Source organism: Gymnoscopelus braueri (assembly GCF_963280865.1).
Source record: "Gymnoscopelus braueri genome assembly, chromosome: 1".
Lineage (NCBI taxonomy): Eukaryota > Metazoa > Chordata > Actinopteri > Myctophiformes > Myctophidae > Gymnoscopelus > Gymnoscopelus braueri.
In genome coordinates this window covers 40,920,820-40,946,023 of record NC_137603.1, presented here as the reverse complement: position 1 = coordinate 40,946,023, position 25,204 = coordinate 40,920,820, and the positions used below count along the sequence as shown (strand labels likewise).

Below are 25,204 nucleotides of genomic sequence, written 5' to 3'. Positions count from 1 at the left end.
CGGAAATTGCAAGCTGCGTTCATGATTTGAGGCATTTTGTTCAAAACGGACCAATCCTGCAAACTTGGAGGCCAACCTTAGCCAATGAGGATGGAATCTGGGAAATCGGACAGATCTGGGTTGATCACATGACTATAGACATACTGTGTACCGATTTGTATGACGTTTGGATACAATCTGTAGGAGTAATATAAAAAAATTGGTTTTGCACAAATCGGCCTCCTGGTGGCGCTATAATAGGCCAATGTGAAAAGGGTGCCATTTCTTCTTAGGCCTTGCACGGCAATCTGACACTGCATTCATGATTTGAGGCATTTTGTTTAAAAACCTGCTGGTGGCGCTATAACAAGCCAATCTTAAGAGGGTGGCATTTGTTCCGCAACTTAGTGTGAAAATGGGTGCAAAGTTTGACCGCAATCGGACGCTGTGTTCATGATTTGCGGCATTTTGTTCAAAACAAGCCACTACTGCAAACTTTAGATGTGAATCTTAGCCAATCAGGATGGAATATGAAAAATCTAACAGATTTGGCTTGATCACATGACTATAGAGATCATGTAATTTTTGATAAAATCGGAAGGATTAATATAAATACATTTGTTTTACATAAGTTGGCCTCCTGGTGGCGCTATAAAAGGCAGATGTGAAAAATGCAGTGCAAAGGTTTTTCATTGACCTCTAGGGAGTGCGCATACAGAGTTTTACACAGATCGGTGCAGTTATAGGTAAAAACATGAATCGACCTGTTATAGCGCCACCATGAGGCTGATTTGAAAAATTCCAAGTGGCATTTCTTCCTCTGCATAGTGGGAATGTGCGTGCAAACCTTCACGGAAATTGCATGCTGTGTTCATGATTTCAGACATCAAAACGGAGCACTCCTTTAAAGTTTGGAAGACATTTTTAGTCAATCAGGATGGAGTTTGGAAATTTTCAAAGACCAGTTTCGTTTACTGACTATAAAGATACTGTGTACCGATTTGCGTGACGTTTGGACAAAATCTGTAGGAGTACTGTGAAGAAATGCTATGACAGGCCCATATGAAACATTTGGGGCAGAGGTTCTGAATTGGCATCCAGGGAGTGTGTGTGCACAGTTTCGCTGCGATCAAGCCAACGGTGCCGGAGATTAGCTGTTCACAGGCGGACACGCGGACGGACGGACACACACACGGACACACACACACACACACACACGGACACGGACGGACGGGGAGCAAAACATACTCTCTCGCCATGCCTTTCGGCCTGGCGGAGACAACAATACATGATTTATTCATCAAACTCTACTGAGCCATTTCATGTCATGAGACATATAAATGGTCTGGTTCTTCATACTTGTTCTTGGCCCACCTGAAACATTTGAGATGTGGGACCAACCATCTCGATAGTGCAGCGGATTAGCAATGAAATTGTGAACTTTTTGTAAGAAGCGTGAAACCTTCAGCATAGCTAGTAAATGCCATAACATACATTGTCAGATGGGGAGGGAAGTCAGATAAATCCATGATGGCGGCCAGTCCACTGGGTCTAAATGTGAAACACATAATTGTGGAACTAAATACGGCGGAAAAACATTTAAGGCGTTCTTTCCGACTAATTTGGGGTTGCCCATTCATTTGATGATATTGATGAGATTGCCAGAACCCAAGGACATACATTAAATCAAGGTCAAGGTCAAATTACATAGTAATAAGTATATTTTAGCTCGGACACTGGATTATACTGCAATATAGTGAAACTGTACTTCCATTTTGTGACAATATGAATAATACAAATCAAATTAACAAACTAAACCCATGGCGGTAGTCTATTTCAATACTATATTAATAGTAAATGACAACAATCAAGGTTCAAAGCTTTTTTTATTGTCACATCTTGCGTACAGGAAAGACAGAAAAAAGAGACAAAAAAAGTTGTGATCATAATGATAATGGAAATTATCAAAATGTAACAGTCTCCAGAACAGAGGCACAGTGCAGTACATTTGAGTGCAGCTTTGGCACACTTGCATCGTCCATGCACCCTTTCGTGTAGTGACAGCGGATTAATTAATTTTTGATGCTTCAGAGAGAGTGTTCCAAAATGGTTGCCACCCAGTTGTTTCCTTTGCAGAGAGTACTTTGTTACTGTAATGAAGTACTTTTTTCGGGTATCTGTACTTTACTCAGTATTTATTTTTCGGACTACTTTTTACTTTTACTCGTTACATTTTAACACAAGTATCTGTACTTTCTATTCAATTCAATTCAATTCAAATTTATTAAAGTGTCAAATCACAGAGAAAAACAAGTTGTCTCAAGACACTTTACATGTAGAGAAGAGATCCGACATCCCACCCTGAGCAAGCAATTTTGCGCCAATTTTTTTTTTACTCGATACATTTTCAAAACAGGCTCGATGCTGAATATTAATGTTGCGCTGCAGATCAAAGGAAAAGAAGCGCTCATGCATACAGTCGGCGGGTACAACGTCAGTATAGCTCTGGCCAGAGTGAGTCACACACACCGGTGTATGTAACATACTGCAAATGTCTACTTTCTGTAACTAGACTAAAAAATAAAACTAGCGTTGACTAATCATATTACAAGATGCTCTTATTTTGAAATAGTTTTCTCGTTTTTAGAGGAAGTGTGTTGTGTTGCTGCCATCATGACGCTGGTCTGTAAACTTGGAGGAAATGTAAACAAGAACTCACACGTAGATTATAAACGCAGATTTGGGCCAAAATTCATATTAATGATATGGAACCATGCTCCTGTGACTTAAACAATGTACAGTACTAGAGGTCCGGGCGCCCTACGGGCACCCTGCCCCCTAGCCGCGCACAGGTCTGTAGTGAGGGCTGGCTTATTTTGGGGTTACAAAATCGTGGGGCAAGACAGGTCAAGTTTGAATCAGCAGGGGAACAGAGGACTCCACTTCCATTGGTTACATAAAGTTCCTAGCCCTCTGCTAGAGGAATGTTAATTCATTAATTAAGTGTTTGTTACACTGCCATTTGTTGATTCTGAATAATTACCTTGACCTCGACCTAAATGCTTACCTTGAAATCTGGTGATCTCGAAAGTATCACCAAATGAAAAGGCAGCCCCTATTTGGTTGGAAATTATACTTTAAACATTCTACTGTGTTTGGTTCCAAACTTAAATTGGACAAGCGGTTTGACCTCTCACGGTCCTCAGAGGTCAAATTTGACTCCCCATCCCATCTGAAAATTAACATTATGCCATATACTAACTATGATGAAAGTTTCATGCTTCTTACAAAAAGTGCACGCTTTGCTAAAAAATGGGAGCTTAACCGCTGTACTATAAGCCAAGTTTCCACAGTTAAAGTACTGGTCCATCATGTTGCTAGAGCTACCACTATTAGGCCGGTGTGCTTAGAAAATTAATTTAGTTCCCACGTCTGGGCATCAACGCATTTATGTAATACCCTTGTGGACTTTGGGTTAAAGGTTTTACGCACAATATCCTGCAGTTTTTTTGTCAGAAGCCAAAAATGTACTGAATTTGTGCTGTTCTTCTCAAATGTTTTAAATAATCTTTCAATTATGTTTAGAAACATCTGTTAATTTATTTTCATATTTGTAAGTGGGGACTTAACATGTGTGTGACTTTAAACACTCGTACTCAGCACTGCCTCTGTGGGTTGAGGCTGGAATTACAGTGATTCACTAACATGTGTGATTTTTCACACTTCCATTGTTGTCAATGATTAAGGCCCCAGGGAGCTTTTTCAGTCTGTAGGACAGCCATGTATCAGGCACTTACATTCAGTGCCAGAAAAATACATTGGGCCTCATGCAGCAATAAGTTCCTAATGTTTTGATGAGGGTGGGTTGGGTGGGGGGTTATGGGGTGGGTATGGGGCTTGGGCTTCAACTCAACCGGGTCCGTTTCGGTTAGATTGTAATTTCAGGCCCGTTGAAAACTCTAAAGCAGTTGTTCTCAAACATGTTCATGTCAAGGACCCCCAAATTGACATACATTTGGCTGCAGACCCCCATCTGAAAATATTTTCTGCCAGGGAAAATGTTTCAAGATTTATCAAAATGTTTCGAAAATAGACGACCTACCAGCTCAAAATGGCCAGTAATGGGATGCGTTGTGAACTTGTAGATCGTCTATTTTCAAACAAAGTATAAAATAGGGTTAAAGTGGTTAAACTGTTCTTCGTTTGCTGTGGACCCCCTGGAACTCCCTCAAGGACCCCCGGGGGTCCCCAGACCACACTTTGAGAACCACTGCTCTAAAGATATATGATAAAAATATTATTGTAATTTAAACCCTATATTACAACTGTAGAATTGAAGAAACTTTGAGAATAAATTACAAAAAAAAAATCACACTTAACTAACTGAATGCCAGAATTATTTCTGGCTGTTTCTGGCCAGTGCGACTTTTTTTTTAAGTAAAAAAAAAAGTGCTTAGGAAGCGAGATACAGCCTTTTTCAGTAATAAATTAAACAAGGAGTGGATGGAGCTGCAATCTTCAGATAATGATATCTTGGGTTCTGACAATTTTTCTTTTTTTACTATTTTTTTCAAAAACACGTGAAACACGTGATTGGCACGTTGCACCATAGCGGTAAAACACGTGAAACACGTGAATGGCACTGAATGAGTTAAGAGGAAATTTCTTCTTAAACCCACTTAAGAAGTTTTTAAGAAGATTTTGGTATACTCCAATGTTTTCTTAGCTATGATCTGTTCTTAGGTAAGAACAGAATCTACGCAACTTTCTTAAGAGGGCATTTCTTCTTAAACCCACTTGAAGTTTTTAAGAAGATTTTGGTATACTCAGTGGTGTGTTCTACCGTGTCCCGCTGTATACGCCGTATACAGTGTAGATTTTTTTTGGGAAAAAGCGTATACAGTCTACTAACCATTTCATCCATTGAAAACGCGCTAGCGTATACCCACGACCATGCGCATCTCGTGCAGGGAATGATTATCGTATACCTCCGAAAAAAAACCTAGACCACACCACTGGGTATACTCCAATGTTTTCTTAGCTGTGCTCTGTTCTTGTAAGAACAGAATCTACGCACACTGAAGAGCACTCTTAGGGTGGCCTTTGAGTTCTTAATGTTAAACGCTATCAACACATAATTGTAGTTATGCTATTGCAGAAATGGGCAGCAGAATAAACGATCATGACACTGAATATTGCAATTTCAATTAAAATGTATAGAATTAATGCTAATTCATTGCTCTGTGTTGTGTAAATGTCTTTCCATGCCATCTTAAAGGGGACACATAAACTGTTCCTTGTTTGGCTGTGGATCCTGACTCCCTCAAGGACCCCTGGGGGTCCCCAGACCAAACTTTGAGAACCACTGCTCTAAAGATTTGATAAAATTGTAATTTAAATCATATATCATGTAATTGTAGAATTGAAGAAAAAATAAGACAAAGTTATTTTGCGCTTGGGCTTCAACTCAACCGGGTCTGTTTGGGTTGGATTGTAATTTTCAGCCCTATTTAAAACTCTAAAGCAGTAGTTCTCAAACATTTTCATGTCAAGGATATATCACACTTAAAAACTCAAAGGCCACCCTAAGAGTGCTCTTCAGTGTGCTTAGATTCTGTTATTTCCTGAGAACAGCTAAGAAAACATCGGTATATGCCAAAATCTTCTTAAAAACTTCCTAAGTGGGTCTAAGAAGAAATGTCCTCTTAAGAACGGTTGGCGAATGAGCCCCAATGTTCTCTAAACATACCTGACGCGATGCTTTGGGTTGTGGTGAGATACAAAGATGTTTGGAGCTTTTGAGACACCTTGAATTTTTTTCAGCTGTCTCACGTGGTACAGGCGTTGCCTCACTTTCTTTGCCACCGCCTCTGTGTGCATACTCGAGGTCAGGTCCTTGGTGATGTGCACGGTGAGGTACTTGAAGCTGTCCACTCTCTTCACTGGCCCTCCGTTGATGAAGAGAGGTGTGTGAGGACCTTGTCTCTGTGTACAGAAGTCCACAATCATGTCCTTTGTCTTATCGACATTCAAAGTGTTTTTAAATAGTTATCCTGTCTTGAGTTCTTATCAGTCCGGTTATAGTAGGGCACTTTAGAGGCTCTGTGAGCACCCCAAAAACACATCTCTGTAACCTGTTTTTTTAGGACCCTAAAGGTGTCTAGTTATGATTTCTTCTTGTTGCCGTTGTCAACTAATGTCCCATGGGGTTTATTTTTAACCATTTCTGACACCTACCCCCAACCCAAACCATAACATGGAGATAACAGAGAATACCATAACTCTTGAAGTAAACAACATACAGCGACAAATGAACACATTTTTCTATATCATTTTGACCAAAGGGATTCATTAAAGTGGTTATTTTAAAGATTCAAGCACATCTTGACTCTTATTTCAGGACATAAACAGACAAAAACTAGAAGAAAATGTTCAAATCACAATTATCACATCTATATTTCTCTTTGTACTAAACTTTTAAGGTGTATTATTTTTTACCATAGGTTTTTTTAGGACCTTTATGGTGTCTAGTTAAGATTTATTCTTGTTGCCCTGGTCAAATAATGGCCCATGGGGTTCATTTGAACCCTTTCTGACACCTATTCCCAATGTGTGTGTGTGTGTGTGTGTGTGTGTGTGTGTGTGTGTGTGTGTGTGTGTGTGTGTGTGTGTGTGTGTGTGTGTGTGTGTGTGTGTGTGTGTGTGTGTGAGACAGAACTACGTTATTTTACATAGACAGAAACTTTAATTAAGGAGAAATGTTGCATCTACAGCTACAAAAATAAAATACTTTGTAAATGTAAAAACAAGAACCATTTCTAAGCCCTCTCCTCCAAGCTGGGCTGGACAGGCTTCCTGGTCCAGATAATGTAGTGGAAATAATACTACTACTAATAATAATAATAATAATAATACTACTACTACTACTACTAATAATAATAGTGTCAGGTAGTGGAGACATTGTGTTAGACAGTTAAACATTTATTCATTGTTGTTCTACTTCCTACAGTGTGAATCATGGAGGAGAACACTGGATTAAACCTCAACTCCTTACAAGATGTGAGTGTCTGTCTGTCTGTCTGTCTGACCGGGGTCCCCCAGGGCTCTAACCTTGGCTCCCTCCTTTTTTCCCTCTACACCAAATATGTTATCTGATCTATGGTTCAAATGGTTAATTAAAGCTGAAATCTGGAACAAATTTTAATTAATAATTTTAATATATTTTGTATGTTAAACACTTAAACCCACATCATAGACTGGAGTTCCTCAGGGCTCTACAACAATGGCTCCCAAACTGGGGATCAGGACCTCCAGGGGGGTCCTCAAATTATTTTCGGGGTCCCTAGATAATTATGTTAAAGTGCAACATTGTGTTCTCACTCAACAGTAAACAAACCAACAAACAGTATAAGTGTATACAGCCTACAGGGTATCTGCACATTTATAAAGTGACATTGCAAGGACCGTTTATGCCTTTTTAACACTAAAATAAAAAAATAAAAAGACCATTACTACGACAAACGTAACCAACACACTATACAATAAAAATGGCGAAATAGTTCTTCATGTTCCTCATGTGGTTCTAGAGAACCTAACGTTCTTTGAGGAACCTTTAACCACTTAAACACTAGTATATTTAGCATGTCTTAATAGTTGAACATTCTTCAAAAATAGCAAATCTACTTGTATATCTGCTATTTTCAACAGACATTTGGTGTAGAGGGAACACTGAACAGACCAAGTATAGAGCCCTGAGAGACATCGGTCGATGAAGGGTTAAACTGGTTAAGGGTTCTTTATAGAACCATTAAAATAAATGGTTTCTTAACGTTTACTGTGTTTTTTTCATCAGATTTCCATCGTCTCACACTGGACACAAACACAGCAAACAGCACACTCTCTCTGTCTGAGAACAACACAAAGATTGAATGGGTGGGGAGACGGGTTCAGTATCCTTATCATTCTGACAGGTTTGATACACTGCCACAGGTTCTGTGTACAGAGGGTCTGACTAGACGCTGTTACTGGGAGGTAGAGTGGAGGGGAGGGGTTGATATAGGAGTGACTTACAGAGGAATGAACAGGCAAGGAAATGGTGGTGACGCTAGGCTTGGAGAGAATGACATGTCCTGGAGTCTGTACTGTGATAGTATCTATGACGACAGTTACACTGCCAGACACAATGGGAGGAAAACTGTCCTTCCTGTCCATCCCTCTGGCTCCAACAGAGTATCAGTGGACCACAGTGGTACCAAGGTCTCCAGAGTAGCAGTGTATGTAGACTGGCCTGCTGGGACTCTGTCCTTCTACAGAGTGTCTTCTGACACACCTGTACACCTTCCAGAACACATTCACTGAACCTCTCTACCCTGGGTTCAATGTTGGTGGCGTTATGTCTCTGTGTGAGGACATACAGGGTGTGAGGAAAGACAGGGAGTGAAGACAGACAGACAGAGAGTGAGGACAGACAGACAGGGCGTGAGGACAGACAGGGTGGCAGTGGTGGAAGAAGTATGCACATTTTGAACTTCAGTAAAAGTACCAATACCACAATGTAGTAGGTGTGTACCAATACCACAATGTACTAGGTAGTAAAAAAAATCTGGTATTCAGTAAAAGAACAAAAGTATTCACATTCAAATATACTAAAAGTAAAACTGTACTGAAAGTAAAAGTACTCATTTTGCAGAATTTCCCATTTCACAAGTTTCCAAATGTATAAAAATGCTTTGAAAATAGCCGATCTACGAGCTCAAAATCTGTGGCTTTGCGACACGTTGTGAGACATTTTCAAATAGCCTAAAGTGTGCATAGGGCTGAAGTGGGTAATGTATGTGTTGCAGGCCCGGATACAGAAATTATTAACCGGGGGGGCATTAATAAATGCTGGGGGGGGCGGCTTCCTCGGCGGCGAAAATTTTTCGTGTTTTTTTTTTTTTCGTCTGTTTGTGTAATACTGCTTCCTATTGTTCTTTTGGGCTTGTTTTCCTAGGCTTCTTTCTCTCGCAATATCTGGCAACACTGCCCATGGAAAATCAATTGTGCAATGATACATGATGGAATATGATTAAGGATTATTTTGATTATGGTAAACTCACATTTCATATCATGACATAAATGTAGCTTTCTTTTTTTTTTTTTTTTTTTGGGGGGGGGCAGTCAGGGCATTTGGGGGGGCATTGCCCCGGCCCTGATGTGTTGTAATAATAATCAAAATCTACAAAGTAACTATTAACTAAAGTTATGAAATGTAGTGGAGCAAAAGTACAATATTTGCCGCTGATATGTAGTGTAGAGTAGAAGTAAAAGTATTTGAAATTGGAAATACTCCAAGTACCTCAAAATTGTACTTAAGTGCAGTACTTGAGTAAATATACTTAGTTACTTTACACCACTGCAGGGTGGGGGTTACAGAATCAATGTTGTTCGGTTTGTTGGGGGGACGGGTGGGATCCATTTTTATGGGTCACGAGTAAAGCTTATTTCTTTATGAAAAAAATAATCAATATCAAACATTTAAGAAGTAGTGAAAATAGCTGATCTACAGGCTCACAACGTGTCACATTGAGCCACGTTGTGAGCTTGTAGATCTGCTGTTTTCACTACTTTGGATCCCGTGGAGACGTAAAATCTCTCCTTTGGGTCTGGAGCTAAAACGTCTGGGAACCACTGATCTAGAACATTTAAACACGAATAACGAATAGTTTTATTTATAATAGAAACATGTACATTTACTCCAATGGTAGGGATGTTGAAAATCATTGTATTTGTCCTTTAAAATGTAATTTCACATATTTTTAACTTTTTAATGTACTCGTATCTTCAAGAAAATGTAAACAATGTTATTGCATTTACATTGTGACAATGTTATATCAATGAATACAATTGTGTTCATAAATAAAATAAAAACATTCTGGATGTAAATCTGTGCAGTGAGGGTCATGTCATTCACCTGTCTGTACTGAGCTAACACACACACACACACACACACACACAGAGTGTGATGTGCATTAGACCACCGACACTTGTACACAGACCCGCATTAACCGTGGAACTTGTGTTCCACGGCCTGGAGCCTGTAGGGGCCCTGTGTGAATTATGTATTTTTTTAATTTTTATTCAAGCCTCTTGCATACCGTCGCTGGTACTGGTGTGTCACTTCTACTTCCTGTAAGTAGACAAACAAATAAAACTACTGTCGACTAATCATTACAAGCAGCTCTTATTTTGAAAACCTCGATTTTTTGAGGAAGTTTGTTTCTGTTAACCAGTATAACTCTGCTATCATGGAAGCATGAAAACATAGTCGCACCACCGGAAGTGAAAGGCTGAAGGCAGACCAAAACCCCGGTTTCCTTGCGAACGTCCCAGAGCTTCCTCCCAGAGCCAAGTGAGATAGTAAAAAACAGCAGAGGGCGCTGTTTTTCCTTTTCATTTGGCGATGGGTTCCCAGATTGATCTTACAATGAAGGTGTGTGTGTGTGTGTGTGTGTGTGTGTGTGTGTGTGTGTGTGTGTGTGTGTGTGTGTGTGTGTGTGTGTGTGTGTGTGTGTGTGTGTGTGTGTGTGTGTGTGTGTGGGGTCAGAATTTATTGAGAGGATAGCCCCTTGAGATGAAGCATCTCATTTTAGAGGGGGTCCTATGCACATACATAAAACATTACATACAGTACAAGTACACAATAAACACATGTACAGATACAGTTAGCTTGCTCACCCTCTCCCACCCACACCCCCATTCACCTACTTGTTTTAAGCAAAGAAGTCGAGAATACAGTACTATGACCTATCTCAAAATCAGAGATAAACGTATGTACAAGCAGTATTAAAAGCATGAACAGGTAGTTTCGAGGTGTGAATACAGGGAAGTCCTGAAGCGGCCAAGAGAGGTAACTGATCTGAGAGAAAGAGGAAGGTTGTTCTAGTCAGATGGAGCTTTCAGCTTTGTAATGGAATGACCTTCGTCCAGCTACAGAACATATTCTTTTGGGAACAGTAAAATAGGGATGTTGTGAATGTCTAAGCGGGTATGGTGATTATATGGTTCCAGAGATTGTTTCAAGTAAGAAGGATAGTTAAAGTGAACACATTTAAAAAGGAATAGGTACCAGTGATGTTGCCTTCTTGCCTTAGGCTGCAGCCAATCAAGCGAACCTCAAGCGACATCAGTAGCTCCAGGAAGTTGACCGGGGCATCGGACTGCAGATCAGCAGCCCTGTTGCGAGGACCCGGAGTCCCGGCATTGAATGGAATGTCCCGAGGACACCAGTCTGTGTCCGACCACACACGAGGAGGACCCCTACGAGGCCTGCCACCACCTGTGAATTATAGAAATAGATAATTACCATAAAATATTTACACACACACACACACACACAAAAGAACAGGAGAACTGTTGCGCCTTTCTTTGTCCTTTTGATGAAGATTAACTGCAGGTGCGGTGGTCTCGAAAAACATAAAGGTAGGCTGACAAGGAGACTCGCTCACTGCATGAAGGTATAGGAAAAACTCCTTAGACGAGACTTAAAGAAATTTGTTTTCTTTATTTTATGATGCCCATAGTGTGCTCGGTGCTCAGTGAATTAAAAAGCAAAACGTTTTCAGTCCTCCCAGGACCTTCGTCAGTGCTATAGTGGTTGGACACAGACAAATACACTGCTTTTATATGGTGCTTGATCACCTCAGCTCAGGTGCTGAGGATCACTACTCAAGGTCATCACCATGGTTACCATAGGGCGTGGACAGATCAATTGCAGACAGGAAAAAAACAGGATTACACATTTGTGTTACATTTGAATCATGAAGTTCACTTTGCAAACAGTTTATGCATCCAATCCAGTCATGTCAGAATTCTCTTGATACACATTTTTGAATTTTTTTTTGTTAAAACAGTCACATTAGTAACATTTAAGGATTTTTTGAAATAAATTATACAAATTAGTACAAAATACTATATGCAGGGTTCCTATAGGTAGCATTGGAGGGAAAGGTCTTCATTCATGCCACCCGGGTTAACAGATTGCAAGTGAAAAATCCATCTGGATTCAGTTTGTAAGAGTTTGGTGTCTAAATCACCACCTCTTCTGGATTTTTTAACTTGTTCTATCACTGAGAATGACAGATCTGCTACAGAGTGACCGGCTTCCATAAAGTGTCTGGCAATAGGAGATTTAATGTCCTTGCGTCTTATGGCACTCATGTGTTCTATAATGCGTGTGCGGACTGGTCTGGATGTTTTGCCTACATACTGGAGATTACATTTACAGGAAATCATGTAGACTACATGGGAAGAACTACAGTTGACAAACGTGTCTGATCGTGTATTGTTTGTTAGTGACTGCACTTTTAAATGTGTTCATTTTCTTAGAATATTTACATGCTACACAGTGTAGACAAGGGTAGAAGCCGGTGACTCCATCAAGCTGCCCCGTGTGTTGTTGGGGGGGTATGTAGCAGTCTGCTTTCACCATATAAAAAAGTTCCAGTCCCACACTAGATAGAGAGAGAGAGAGAGAAAGAGGGGGGGGGGAGAGAGAGAGAGAGAGAGAGAGAGTTGTTTAATCACACAATTCTTCAATTAAATAATTAAAAACTATTAGTTACAGAAATATTGATTAGGTTTCCAATTAGTGGGATAGGTGAGTTGCAATGTCGCTTACTTTAAGATAAGGAATCCCTCCACTTAACTATAGTTAGGGCCACAGTCTTAAATGTTATTGCAATCTTAGTGCAATTACAGACTGCTGTTCTAGCATTTTCAGCTATCTTTTAATTACTGGTACATCATTGTGGTTCAATAGAGTAACAGGGAAGTGACTGATAAGCTGAGAGTAGAGGCTTTAGTTGTTCATAAAATATAGATATCAGAGAGGTCAAATCACTCACTCAAACACACACACAAACACACACACACACACACATGGGCCCGTGCACACGCACACGGGCACACACACGCACACACGCACGCACAAGCACACGCACAAGCACACGCACAGTCAAAGTTTTCTTTACATGATAGGCAGTTATTAAAGGTGCTGTAAGTGATAGTTTTATTGAGAACAAAACATTTATTGTTAAAAGGTTTTTAACAATAAACGTGTTTTACTATTTCAATAGTAATAATCATTCCTATAGAGGTCTCCTCATCTCTCCAGCTCTTTAGCAAATCTAAAATCCATTTTCAGGTGGGTTAATTTCATCCATTCCTCCAATTCCAGTTCCAATTTTGTCTGCTCATTTGTTTAATCACTTACTTATCATGTATCCTGTATGGGTTCTACAGTATTTCCTGATTGGATAAAATTGGTATCCCTGAAAAAGTATTTTCTGTTTACTAAAGACCTGGAAATATGCGGAGACCCCTGTTAAAGAACAAACACGCTATAGCAACAATTGGTACTGTATGGGAGCATAGAGCTATTTAACACTTATTTTAATTGAACAACAGCACTTTTATCAAGTTGAAACAAACTTACATAGGCAGTATGTATCTATAATATTGTAGTCTACCATGATGGGACAATAATGAGAATAGAAATCTTACCATCGGGATACTCCCTCTTTTATCCGCAAAAGAAAGACGGTTATCATGCATACTTCCCAGCAGCGCCTCCATTGCCTCCATCTGGTTAAGGGAGAAGATTGTAAACAGAAATAAAGTAGGATATAGGTGTTTTTAAATACTTTCTTTCATGTAGGCCTATGTAAAAAATATGTGAGGCCATAGTGAGCTTTAAAGGAATAGTTCACCGGGTGTCTGGTCACTTACTGTATAGGAGACCCATTTGACTACCCCAACATAGCAACAGTGGTGTAAAGTAACTAAATAAATTTACTCAAGTACTGTACTTAATTTTGACTGGAGTATTTCCAATTTTCAGTACTTTTACTTCTACTCCACTACATCTCAGAGGAAAATATTATACTTTTACTCCACTACAATTATTTGAAAACTTTAGTTACTAGTTACTTTGCATATATAAATGTATTATATTATAAAACATATATAACCACTTCAGCCCTATATACCCGCTCACAATGTGTCGCGATGTGGCGCATTGTGAGCTTGCAGATACTGAGCTTGCAGATACTGTTACTTAAGTAAGAAATGTGAGTACTTTTCCCACCACTGCCTAGCAACAACAACAAACGTAATAATTCATAATTTATTGCAGGTGGTAGGCTACTTACAAGTTCTTTCTCTGCAGCTACGTTAGGCTTATTATCCACTCCAAAGTCCTCTGCTGAAACTTCTTGGGATGCTTGTTCTCCATGACACACAACGGCCAGCAAGCCAACGCACAGCAGTGCACGCAGCATCCCTGAGCTGTCCATGGTACCAGAGAGGATGATGCTGTAACTGTCACCACCAGCCCTTCTCTTTTATAGGCCTATACCAACAACTCACAGCCCCGCCCGCAGTGGTGGAAAGTAACCAAGTACATTTACTCAAGTACTGTACTTAAGTACACTTTTGAGATATTTTTTACTTTACTGGAGTATTTCCAGTTTTCTGTACTTTTACTTCTACTCCACTACACCTCAGAGGCAAATATTGTACTTTTACTCCACTACAATTATTTGAAAACGTTAGTTTCTAGTTACTTTGCAGATATAAATTATTATTATATTATAAAACATACATTAACCACTTCAGCCCTATTTTATCCACAGGCTATTTAAAAATAGCCGATCTACCAGCTTGTAGATCTGCTATTTTTACTTTTGATACTTTAAAAGGTAGGGTAAGTGACTTTTTTTTTTGTAAAAAAAAAAAAAGGTTAAAGTACTATATTCTTATAGTAATCATTGCTACAGAGCGTTTGTTCGGTCACAGGGGTCTCTCCAGCTCTTTAGTAAACAAAATAAAGTACATTTTCAGGTAGGTGACAAAATGTAAGCCAGTCAGGAGAGAGCACTGAAAATGCATTTTCTGTTTAATAAAGAGCTGGAGAGACAAGGGACTTACTGAACAAACACTCTATAGCAATGAGTACTATCAGAATATAGAGCTATTTAACACTTATTTTAACCAAAGTAAATCACTTACCCTTCCTTTAAGTATATTTGGATGCCAACATTTTGTACTTTTACTCAAGTAATATTTTGAACACAGGCCTTTTATTTGTAACAGAGTATTTTTATATTGTGGTATTGCTACTTTTACTTAAGTAAAATATGTGAGTAGGCTACTTCTTCCACCACTGCCCGCCCCTAAGGCCATGAGAACAAGTCAACCATGTTGCCAAAGACTTCAGTTTGAAGGATCGTGGTTCCTATCTACTCCTGCTTTAACCTGCAAGGCCAATCGACGTTCCGAGAAACATTTTCTCAGTGCATCCATATATAACATTTCTCAATCAATAGTTTTTTCTCCATAACATCAGTTTATGCTCGTGGTGATGGATTTTTATTGTGTTATCCTTTTAGCATTATTGTATAACTGTGTACGCTTTGTATACTTTTTGCAAACTGTTAATCAATCAAAAGCACTGCAAACAAATTTCTGCTAGGCCTTGTAATGAGAATGCATTTTGGATACTGTACAGCAGTACCCAAGCTAGTGAACATAGCAGATCTACAAACTCACAACGTGTCGCGATGCCACTCGTTGTGAGCTTGTAGATCGGCTATTTTCACTACTTCTTAAACATTAGTTTTCTAATTTATGGAATTTCTTTGATTTTATTTGTATTTATTCATGGAATTCTTTTGAAAAATCATTGCATTTTTTTTTTTATTCATGAAAATATTGTATTTTCTGGGATGAAAAATGTTTTGAAAAAACTAAATCTAAAACGAAATGTAGAAAACAAAAAATAAAGGGGCATTTACTCGCGACCCATAAACATTCGCCGGGACCCACATATGGGTCCCGGCCCACTGTTTGGGAAACAGACTGTGCTGTACAGCACGTAATCGTAATCATGTCTGCTATAAATCTCACAAGGGATTTTTTTTTCTCTTTCACCCCATGTAGCCTAATAAACGCAGTAAACCCCTTGAGACGTGAAGAAAGGGTTAATCTGTCCCTGCGGAGTGTGGACTGCTGAGCATTACACTCTTCCATTTCAAATATTATCGATTTACAATAAAAGCCTGCAATAATAATGTTCTGCCCATAGACCACCGAAGTCCTGACGTCATTCGTTCATCCCCAGGTTTGCGGAAGTAATTTCTCTATGGAGAATAACATTGGGTCATCTTAGAATCGTCTCATATAAGAATTGTGGTCCAAAAATAAACAAACTGTCCCGGCGTTATTGTCAGGGAGGAGGTTCTATATCGTTTATGATAGTCAGTCACTTATATTTGATACAGTCTGTTTCTGGCGAAAATGTAACTAATTCGGCGAATTAACATTATCGAAGTAACATTATCGTTTTCTCACCGTCAGTTGATGCTTCATATCCATAAGAGTCAAACCGCCGGGGTCATTTGTTTATTTTTGGAACACAGTTCTTATTTGACGCGATATTAAAGACGTCTATGGGATTCAGAATGGGGGTGGAAAACTGCGAACCAGGTAGACAAACAAAGGATGTGTAAATGACGTCAGACTTCGGTGGTCTATTGGGCAGTGCGTGCTGCGTGCGTGCGTGCGTGCGTGCGTGCGTGCGTGCGTGCGTGCGTGCGTGCGTGCGATTCTATCAATTACACACCCCATGAAGCCTTGAATTCATGGAGATTGTTTTGTTTTCGCATTCCTAAGCCAATAATTTGATGATGGGTTGTGTATTTGATAGTCAATGTGGAGGATTGGGGATGTGAGGATTTAATTATGTCCATCCACCAGATAAGCCACATATCATCATTGACTAGCCTACAACAGCAACAAAGGGGGAGTTGACTGCCTTCATAAGGTCATAGGCTACTTATCCTTTTTCTTAAACTTTTATTCATGTAAAACATTGTGTGTTACTTGTGTAACCCTTGGCCTGGGTCCTGTCCGCCTCCATAGGTCTTGGTCCTCTCTTCCTACAGAGGTCTGGTTTACCCTATCCACAAGTTTCCTTGTGGGTGGTGGGCATCACTTCCTGTCGATTTGATCCCTGATACCTGATCAAATCGACAGGAAGTGATGCCCACCACCCACTAGGAAACTTGTGGATAGGTCTTGGTCCTCTATTCCTCCAGAGGTCCGGTTTACCCTATAGGCCTTGCCGCCTTGGTCCTCTCTATCTCCAGAGGTCCGGTTTACCATATGGGCCTTGGTCCTCTCTATCTCCAGAGGTCTGGTCTACCATAGCTCTAAAGTATAATGTAGTCCTAATAGTAGCATTTTTCTGTGATGTCGCAAGGACACTATTTCCACGTCTACCCTGGCTTTGGTGTTTCACGCAACAATCTAAATACTGAACCAACCAATTTAAAAACTGTCTGGGGTGGTCACAAAAGCCTGATTAGACAATAAAATGACTCCCTTAAACAGTCAAAAAGAGCTATTCTGCTCACAAATCGTTAAAATGTGTGACAGATAATAATAATAATAGTAGTAGTACTAGTAGTAGTAGTAGTAGTAGTAGTAGTAGTAGTAGTAATAATAATAATAATTATATATGTGTCCCCTTTAGTTGTTGTATTTGCCGAGTACATTTGCACATACCTGGAATTTGTCTTCTGCATTTACCTATTAATTTATAAGCTATTAGGCGCAGTAGGCATCTATATTGAGCAGTTGGGGTTCAGAGTCTTACTCAAAGACACTTCGACACTAAGCCAGGAGGAGCTCGCGATCGAACCGGGGACCTTATGATTCCCAAATGGCCACTCGACCTTCTGAGCCCCTGCCGGCCCCCCTTTCCCTGTGGAAAGGTGACTGGTCCCTAGAGGAACGTTCATGAGCTCAAATGATTTTGAGAGCATGAATGCGCTCAGTCAGTTTAATGAAAATCTGCCACTTCGATTTTTAGATACATCTTATGCACATTTGGAAGACTTGGCATTAAAGGTAGTGGGAGAGGAAAGGTCATGGGGTCACCTCACCAAAATTCTCCAGGGAGCATAAAGGTGCACAGTTACATAGCAATCCAGCCAGTTATTTGCAGGGATAGAAAAAGTACTCAGATCTTTTACTTAAAAGTATCAATACAGCAGGGTAGAAATACTCTGTACAAGTCTGGTAATCAAAATGTACTTGAGTAAAAGTAATGGACCAACATTGCCGAAAAAATAGACCACAGACTCAGCTGCAGATGTTTACACAATTACAAACCTACATTTTCCCATAAAGCTTGTATTAAGGGTACATCTAAACAGTTATTTTCCTTAAGTTGCTGATAGTAACGATAGGGTTTTAGGCTTGTCCTCAAGTCTAGCCTCGCTGGCGGCGACTCATGGCCTCAGGCCCTCAGCATTTCTAGAAATCCTGGCAATGGCCCTGAACAAACCTTACCAAAGATTAGTTAATTGACTGTAAAATGAACGAAGTATGAGAGCAGCAGTGGTGGACAGCAATGAAGTACATACCTGAGTACTGTAGCTTACATAAGCACATTTTTGGAGTAGGTAGGCCTATCTGTACTTTACTTGATACTTTCACTCTAATATATTTCAAAGACAAATATTGTACTTTTGACACCACTACATCCCTATCCCTAGGAAGGGAAAAGTACATTATGAATGAACCACTTAAGCCCTATTTCTCACCATAGTGAGAGAGAGAGAAAGAGGGGGGAGAGAGAGAGAGAGAGAGAGAGAGAGAGAGAGAGAGAGAGAGAGAGAGAGAGAGAGAGAGAGAGAGAGAGAGAGAGAGAGAGAGAGAGAGAGAGAGAGAGAGAGAGAGCTTGTAGATCGGCTATTTATAGTTTTCTTTTTAGTTTCTGGAAAATCTTAGATTTTTGGGGGGGGGAATGTCTAAATTTCAATACAGCAATGGATTGAAGAAAATGGACTTTGTAATTTGTAGTTTTGAATACTTAGTATTTTTTAAAGCAAGTACAAATTTGACTGAGCAACTTTCACTTGGAGTGGAGAGTAATATTTGACCAAGTGCTGGGGTTACTTTGAGAGGGTACTTGAGAGCAAGTGTGCCTGCAGAAACCAGCAGAGGGCGCTGCGCCTGCAGTTTCACCGAGAGAGGCGGCTATATTCTATGGAGGGTGTTTCCTGAAACGCATACTTTAGGATTATGAAGAACACACCCAGTGACATCAGTGAGGTTTGAAGACGAGAGAGAGAGAGAAAAAAAAGTCCCTGCTCAAACTGTGTGTGTGTTGCAGAGAAGAAGGAGGAACAAGGGGGCCGAAAAGGTCCTTGCCATTTTTGTTGTTGTTGTATTGCCCACCTAGAGAAGTGCGCAAAAGTGTACGAACACAGTGTAAGTTTAGTCTAAAAGAAACACCCCGCCGTGGAGTGAGTGAGTGGTTTAGAACACAAGACATGATGTCTCAGGAGAGGATGTCAACTTCAGACGAGACGGACGCGCTGCGGCCCGGGCCGAGATATGGGTGTAAGTTAAACTTTATACTCACCTTGAGACCGATGACAAGTAAAGAAAGGTTTCCTATGCTGTGTGTTATGCCAGGGTTCCTGACGTGACGTCTCATGATGCGCAAAATCAAACTCTTTCAAAAGTTTATTTCTTCAAAGACATTTGTGTTCTCTGTTCTGTCAGCATGCTTTAGTTTAGAGAGTTGACTTCCGCGTTTTGATTATCATTGATTGCTGAGTTGAAAGGCCTGCATTCATTGCATAGAAGTTCAGTGCAAAAAGTATGTACTCAAGACAGTACTGTACTATAGTTTTGAGGTATTTTTTTTCTTACTTTACTGGAGTATTTCCAATTTTCTGTACTTTAACCACAACTCAGAGGCAAATATAGTGTACGTTTTACTCCACTACAATACTAGTCACTTTGGAGATTTGTATTATTATTACAAAGAAAAGTACACTACCCACTTCAGCCCTATACACATTTCGGCCATTTGAAAATTGCCGAACTTGTAGATCTGCTATTTTCAAAGGATTTCTATGTATTTTATACATTTGGAAACTTGTGAAATGGTACATTCTGCATAATGACAACTTTCTACTTTTGGTACTTTAAATACATTTTGATGCCAATACTTTTATACTTTTACTCAAGTACAGTTTGGACATTTACTGTAATAGTATTGTATTGTAGTATTTCTACATTGCGCAGTATCGATTTACTTAAGTAAAAAGTGTGAGTACTTTTTCCACCCCTGGCATTCATTGCATTGCAAGTTTAGGACAATAATTAAGTGAACAACTTGACATTAACATTCCGATACTCCCCATAGAGTTATAATGATACTCCCCCATTCACAATCATAAATCAGATGTTAAAAGCAATAGATGACATAATGTGGGTGGAACTAGTCTGTGCGAGTGAAAACATCTCAGAAAACTGAGAGGAAGCTACTAACTCCGACCCTGTTAATAAGCACTGCCTAAGTAGAAATGTCATCATGGCCCAATATTCAAAGAAGGCTATATGTACTGGAAACCAGTGGTTCTCAAAGTTGGGTCCTTGGGGGGGTCCTAGGGGGTCCCCATTAAAAGTAGTTAATATAGCGTCACAATCATTTTAACACTTTATCCTTTTATACATGTATATATTCAAAAATAGCGCTGCAAGCTTGTACAGTACATCTGCTATTTTTGAAATATTTGGAAACATCTTAAAATTGTTGGGAAGATTTTGAATAATTTAGATTTTTTAAAAACACAAATCTTCTATAATGGGGGTCCCTGTCACAAAACATTTTCAGATGGGGGTCCGTGGCCAAATATATGTAAATCTGGGGGTCCTTGACATGAAAAAGTTTCAGAACCCCTGCTGTAAACTGACTGATGACAAAAAAAAGCCCCTTTGGCTTTGTATTGCGCGCGCTCTAGCCCCCATCCCCCTCTCTCTATAATAAAAAAGGGAAGGAAAAACTATTTTCAGTACTAGTGTGCAGGCGGGGATCCGGGTCCATTATGTGTAATACCACCATGGGAATCACCACGTCACCCAGACCCACATCATTGTTTTGTTTTCTGTCTATGAATAGGCGCTGTGCTGTCATTTAAAGACAAAAGCATATTATCCACTTAGTATCTCCAAACAGCCTTGAGCCTATTGTTTATACACAGCCTAGATTGTATGTAAACCTACACTCATTGCGTTGTAGAAAAATACCTTTTATGAAGCAAATCAGCGGGTGGAACCTTTTTTAGAGGCCAAAAGAGATGTAGGCTATGCATGGAAACTAGGCAACGTTATGCAATCACACCCTGAAACTGTTTCTGGAAAGTGTGAGACAGCTCTCCCATATCCCTTGGTGAATGAATGGACACAAACACCTGATTTCATGATCACAATCACCTTTAATTATTATTGTTAGGCATTATTATTACTATAATTGATAGTTGAGACAAGGACACATTGTGACATAATGAGAAATACAGAGATTTGCTGTGTATCTTTGAATGCATTGCTGTGCAGTGCAGTGCTGTGGCATTATGTACAAGTATTTACTCTGTATGTGTTGGTTGGTTGGCAGCTGTTCTGGATGGCGTGGAGCGCCTCACGGCAGAGGAGATGGACGAGAGGCGGCAGCAGAACATGGCCTATGAGTACCTCTGTCATCTAGAGGAGGCTAAAAGGTAAGAACTGGACAACCTGTTAAACATGTATTCGCTCACCTCTGAATGGACATGCAGTCTGCGACTCTGCGTGTGTGCATTCTTATGTATGTGGGGGGGTTATACGCTCACATCGACCTAACATACTCTTGGCTTAAGTTTACTGCAGGCAAGCATTTGTTGTGCATGGATTCTAGCAACCAGCTGTTGTAATGAGGGTTAGGGTCCTTGGCTTATCGAAGCCGCTGTATCATTGTATCTCATCCTGGAAGGCTCTAGTCTAGACAATGTTTTCACACTTTTGGCCATTATAAACAGAGATGTTTATAATGTGCAATCTCTCCAGTAGTGCATTCAAGACTAAGGCACTAAACATTTCTGAAAAGCATGAGTGAATGATATTAATTCTAGGTTGTAGGACTGGGATAAGGTCTATAACCATATGGTGATGGTTACAAAGTGTTACAGTTACTTATTGCTCAGAATCCACGAAGATCGAGCTCAGGTGCTTTACTAGGCATGCCGCATGTGTATGGTTGTGTGCATGCGTGTGTGTTAAGGCCCCAAAGTGGTCCGACATATGCAGAAGAGGAAGGACCAAGCAAGACAGGAAGTGACTCGGTCCCTGTTGATTTTAGTATCTCCCCGCCACTGTTGCTACAGAAACGCACGGTTGTCTTGGTAACAGGTTCCGGTGTGAGCGCTTGAGTCATTGAGCATACTCACTGGTGGATACCAGATAAAGTGGAGAAGTTAATTGCATTACTGCAGTGCACCCCCGTGCATGCCCCTTGTAGACATACTTAATTGCCTCTCTCCCCTCCCTCGGTCCCTGTCCATCCGCCCTAGTCAGCCAGCCCATAAGAAGACAGACACCTTTACACCCCTACGTTTCTTGTGTTGATTCTGCACATTGTGTCTGTGCTTTTGAGGATGTTTTGCTCTGAGCTGCAAATATTGACCCTTATAAGGAGTCTTCAGAGAGATTTTCCGATCCTACCGAGGTACCAACTCCGTCATTGGTATGTGCATAATGTGCATGTCATTTCTCCATTGGGTGAACAGAACATTGAGTTTCAGGTGTTGCAGGCAGGCCACCTGAAGCTGCAGGGTTAATGCTGTGGGCAGGAATGCTTGGTGCGTGTGCTCATGCAAATTGTCTGGATGTGCATGTGGTATGATGAGAATGTCTCTCATTGCAAAGGTGCACAGCAGGGTGTGAGAGTCTGTGAGCTTGTGTTTGTATGTATTCACATGAGTGAAGATGGCTGTAGAAATTGTGGCTCCATCCATCACGACTATTGCACTGCCAGTCTGCCACCACAGTGTGATTTATCTAAGCAATGCTCCAAAGTCATGGCCTGTAACTATTTGATGTTTCTCAATTTCTGCCAATGTGCTCATTCAGGTATCACATACTTCACCAAAATAATAGAATCCACAAAACGTAGGTGTTGGGCAGCGAGGCCCCAGCTAAGGCACATGCCGAAACACTTAGGCTAGCTGTGGGTACACATCTTGTGTACGGAAAACATGAATTAAAAAACAATAAGTACTTCGACTGAATCAAATATGGTTAGGTGACCTTTGAAGTTACTGTATTTGATGTTTAGTCAGCTTGCTTATTGTGAGGGATGCAAAATATAGGCTATCACTCTCGTGACCATGATTCCATCAAATTAAATGTTAATGTCTGTTTCATGCCACCTTCTGTGCAGGTTATCATCCCATACATTTGAATAGTCAGTGTTTAGCTCATATCTCTCAGCTCCTTTATGATTAGATAGTATATACTGTAAGAGTGACACCATTAAGTTTTGAGAAGCAGGAAAGTGAAACATTGTCTCACGCAAAGACTACCGTGATGTACTATGTTGCCCTTGTGAATGGCACTGTCTGGCACTTCACTACTCCAGTGGAACTGCTGATTTGTCAAAAGTGTGGTTGTGCTCAAACGCATACATGCATTAATGTGTGTAACCTAACCATGTAAGGTTAAGGTTTGCTACTTTGTCTTCCTTGTGAGAAATTTGTGTTAGACCAGAGCAACACTTCTGCATATGAAAGACATTTCTCAATTCATACATTACACAGTCCATTTCATAGATATACAGTTCATACACAAAATAATTTACCTGAAAAAATGTAGGTTGTCAAATACGAACATACTCAGATCACACTTCATGCTAAGTAAGTATGAAGTGTTGCATAATGCAGCAGGGCGACTAACCTCAGTTGACCCTCTCTGTATGGATATTGGTTAACAAATCTTAGACTTAAGAGCTGTTGTTATGCTAAACCTGTTGATATTTTAGCGAAGTGTTATTAATGCTAGCCGTCCAGCAGTCTGTTATGCGTCTCTCTTTTGTTATCTCTTTGAGTCTTTTTTTTAATGTCACTCTCGTTCTCTCTCTGGGAATGCAGTTGGGCTGCCTTCACTCTTAATCAAATCATTGTTAATAACTATTCGAGATGACAGTGAAAACTGCCTAATGAATCACTGCCTGATGTTTTAAATGTAGGGCACATATGGGAGTCAGTCAAGCAGCTTCTATCCTCCATAGTCCCTTGTTGTCATCATTCCTCACTTGTTTTCTCACTTTCACCTGCATACAATTCAACTGGAAATACGTTGCATCACATGGTCTGTTTATACAGGTTTAATTGTACAAACATTGAACATAGAAACAGAGTTAACTAGAAAATGTGCTTCTCGGAGCACAAGTCTCCGCCAGCAGACCTGTGCTATTTTAATAGCACGGGTCGTCTTGGTAGAACGGGTCGTCTTGGTAGAATGCGTGTGGTTTTTGGTGTTCTGCTGAATATGTAGTGTGTGCATCTAAAAAATGTTCTTCTTGAAGCAATGTGTCATATGGGAGTCCTCGTAATTGACTGGTTTGTTCAAATGCTTGTCTGTCTTCTTCATCTTCATTGTCTTGAACAGTTTCAGCAGTTGATTGGTGTGTTTGATCTATGTCAGTTTTCTCTAGTGCTACATAATGTATTTGATCAAGGTGGCCAATTGTTACAGTATTCGGCCTTGTTGTGGGATCAATTCAACTCTATAGTCCTCTTCTGTGTTACTGTTGTAGATGAGTATGCTTTCTTAGCTTTGGCCTTCTGCGCCTTTGCTTGACCAATGTTAGGTGTTCTCAGAGGGACACACACACGCACGGACGGGTGATTTGTACTGGAAGGTACTGTTCCAATCAAGACTGATTGATCCTGTCTTACCCCACTTCAAAAACATAGCTTTTTGAAGTGACACACCTATTTATAGGATTTCATTTCGTCATGCGTCCCTCTAGCCAATCAAAGGCATTGGTGTCAACATATTGACACGTGTCACGTGGAGCTTGACCAATGTTAGCTTGGCTAGGAGGGAGGTGAACACACAGCGGGACGAAGCGAAAACATACTCTCCGGCGGAGACAATAAAAACTAAAAAGAAGGTGATAAATAAATAAAATGATTTGATGAAAGCAACAACTATTTGTGTAAAAAACTCAACTCAACTAAAGGCATGAAAATCTACAAAGATGGGCTAGCTGATGCGTAAACGTGACATTCAACATGACAAGATGCATGAAAATTAGAAGAAAGCTAAAATAAATTCAATATAAAATATCCTT

General features: G+C 40.1%; 2 protein-coding genes across 5 annotated transcripts in view; both read left to right on the top strand.

The window, feature by feature from the left end:
* Positions 1 to 9,887, top strand: part of LOC308092288 (uncharacterized protein) — a 93,949-nt gene extending 84,062 nt beyond the window's left edge. For all 4 annotated transcript variants that reach the window (XM_080438138.1, XM_080438135.1, XM_080438136.1 and 1 more), the window contains exons 16-17: positions 6,989 to 7,038; positions 7,832 to 9,887. In XM_080438138.1, the coding sequence (XP_080294264.1) occupies positions 6,989 to 7,038; positions 7,832 to 8,337 (556 nt within the window). In that variant the 3' untranslated portion in view covers positions 8,338 to 9,887. The remainder of the gene's footprint in view (positions 1 to 6,988; positions 7,039 to 7,831) is intronic.
* Positions 9,888 to 19,144: 9,257 nt separating this feature from the next.
* iqgap1 (IQ motif containing GTPase activating protein 1) overlaps positions 19,145 to 25,204 on the top strand; it is a 48,243-nt gene continuing 42,183 nt past the window's right edge. Inside the window, exons 1-2 of the mRNA XM_080414327.1 lie at positions 19,145 to 19,428; positions 21,491 to 21,593. Coding sequence (XP_080270453.1) covers positions 19,359 to 19,428; positions 21,491 to 21,593 — 173 coding nt within the window. The 5' untranslated portion in view covers positions 19,145 to 19,358. The remainder of the gene's footprint in view (positions 19,429 to 21,490; positions 21,594 to 25,204) is intronic.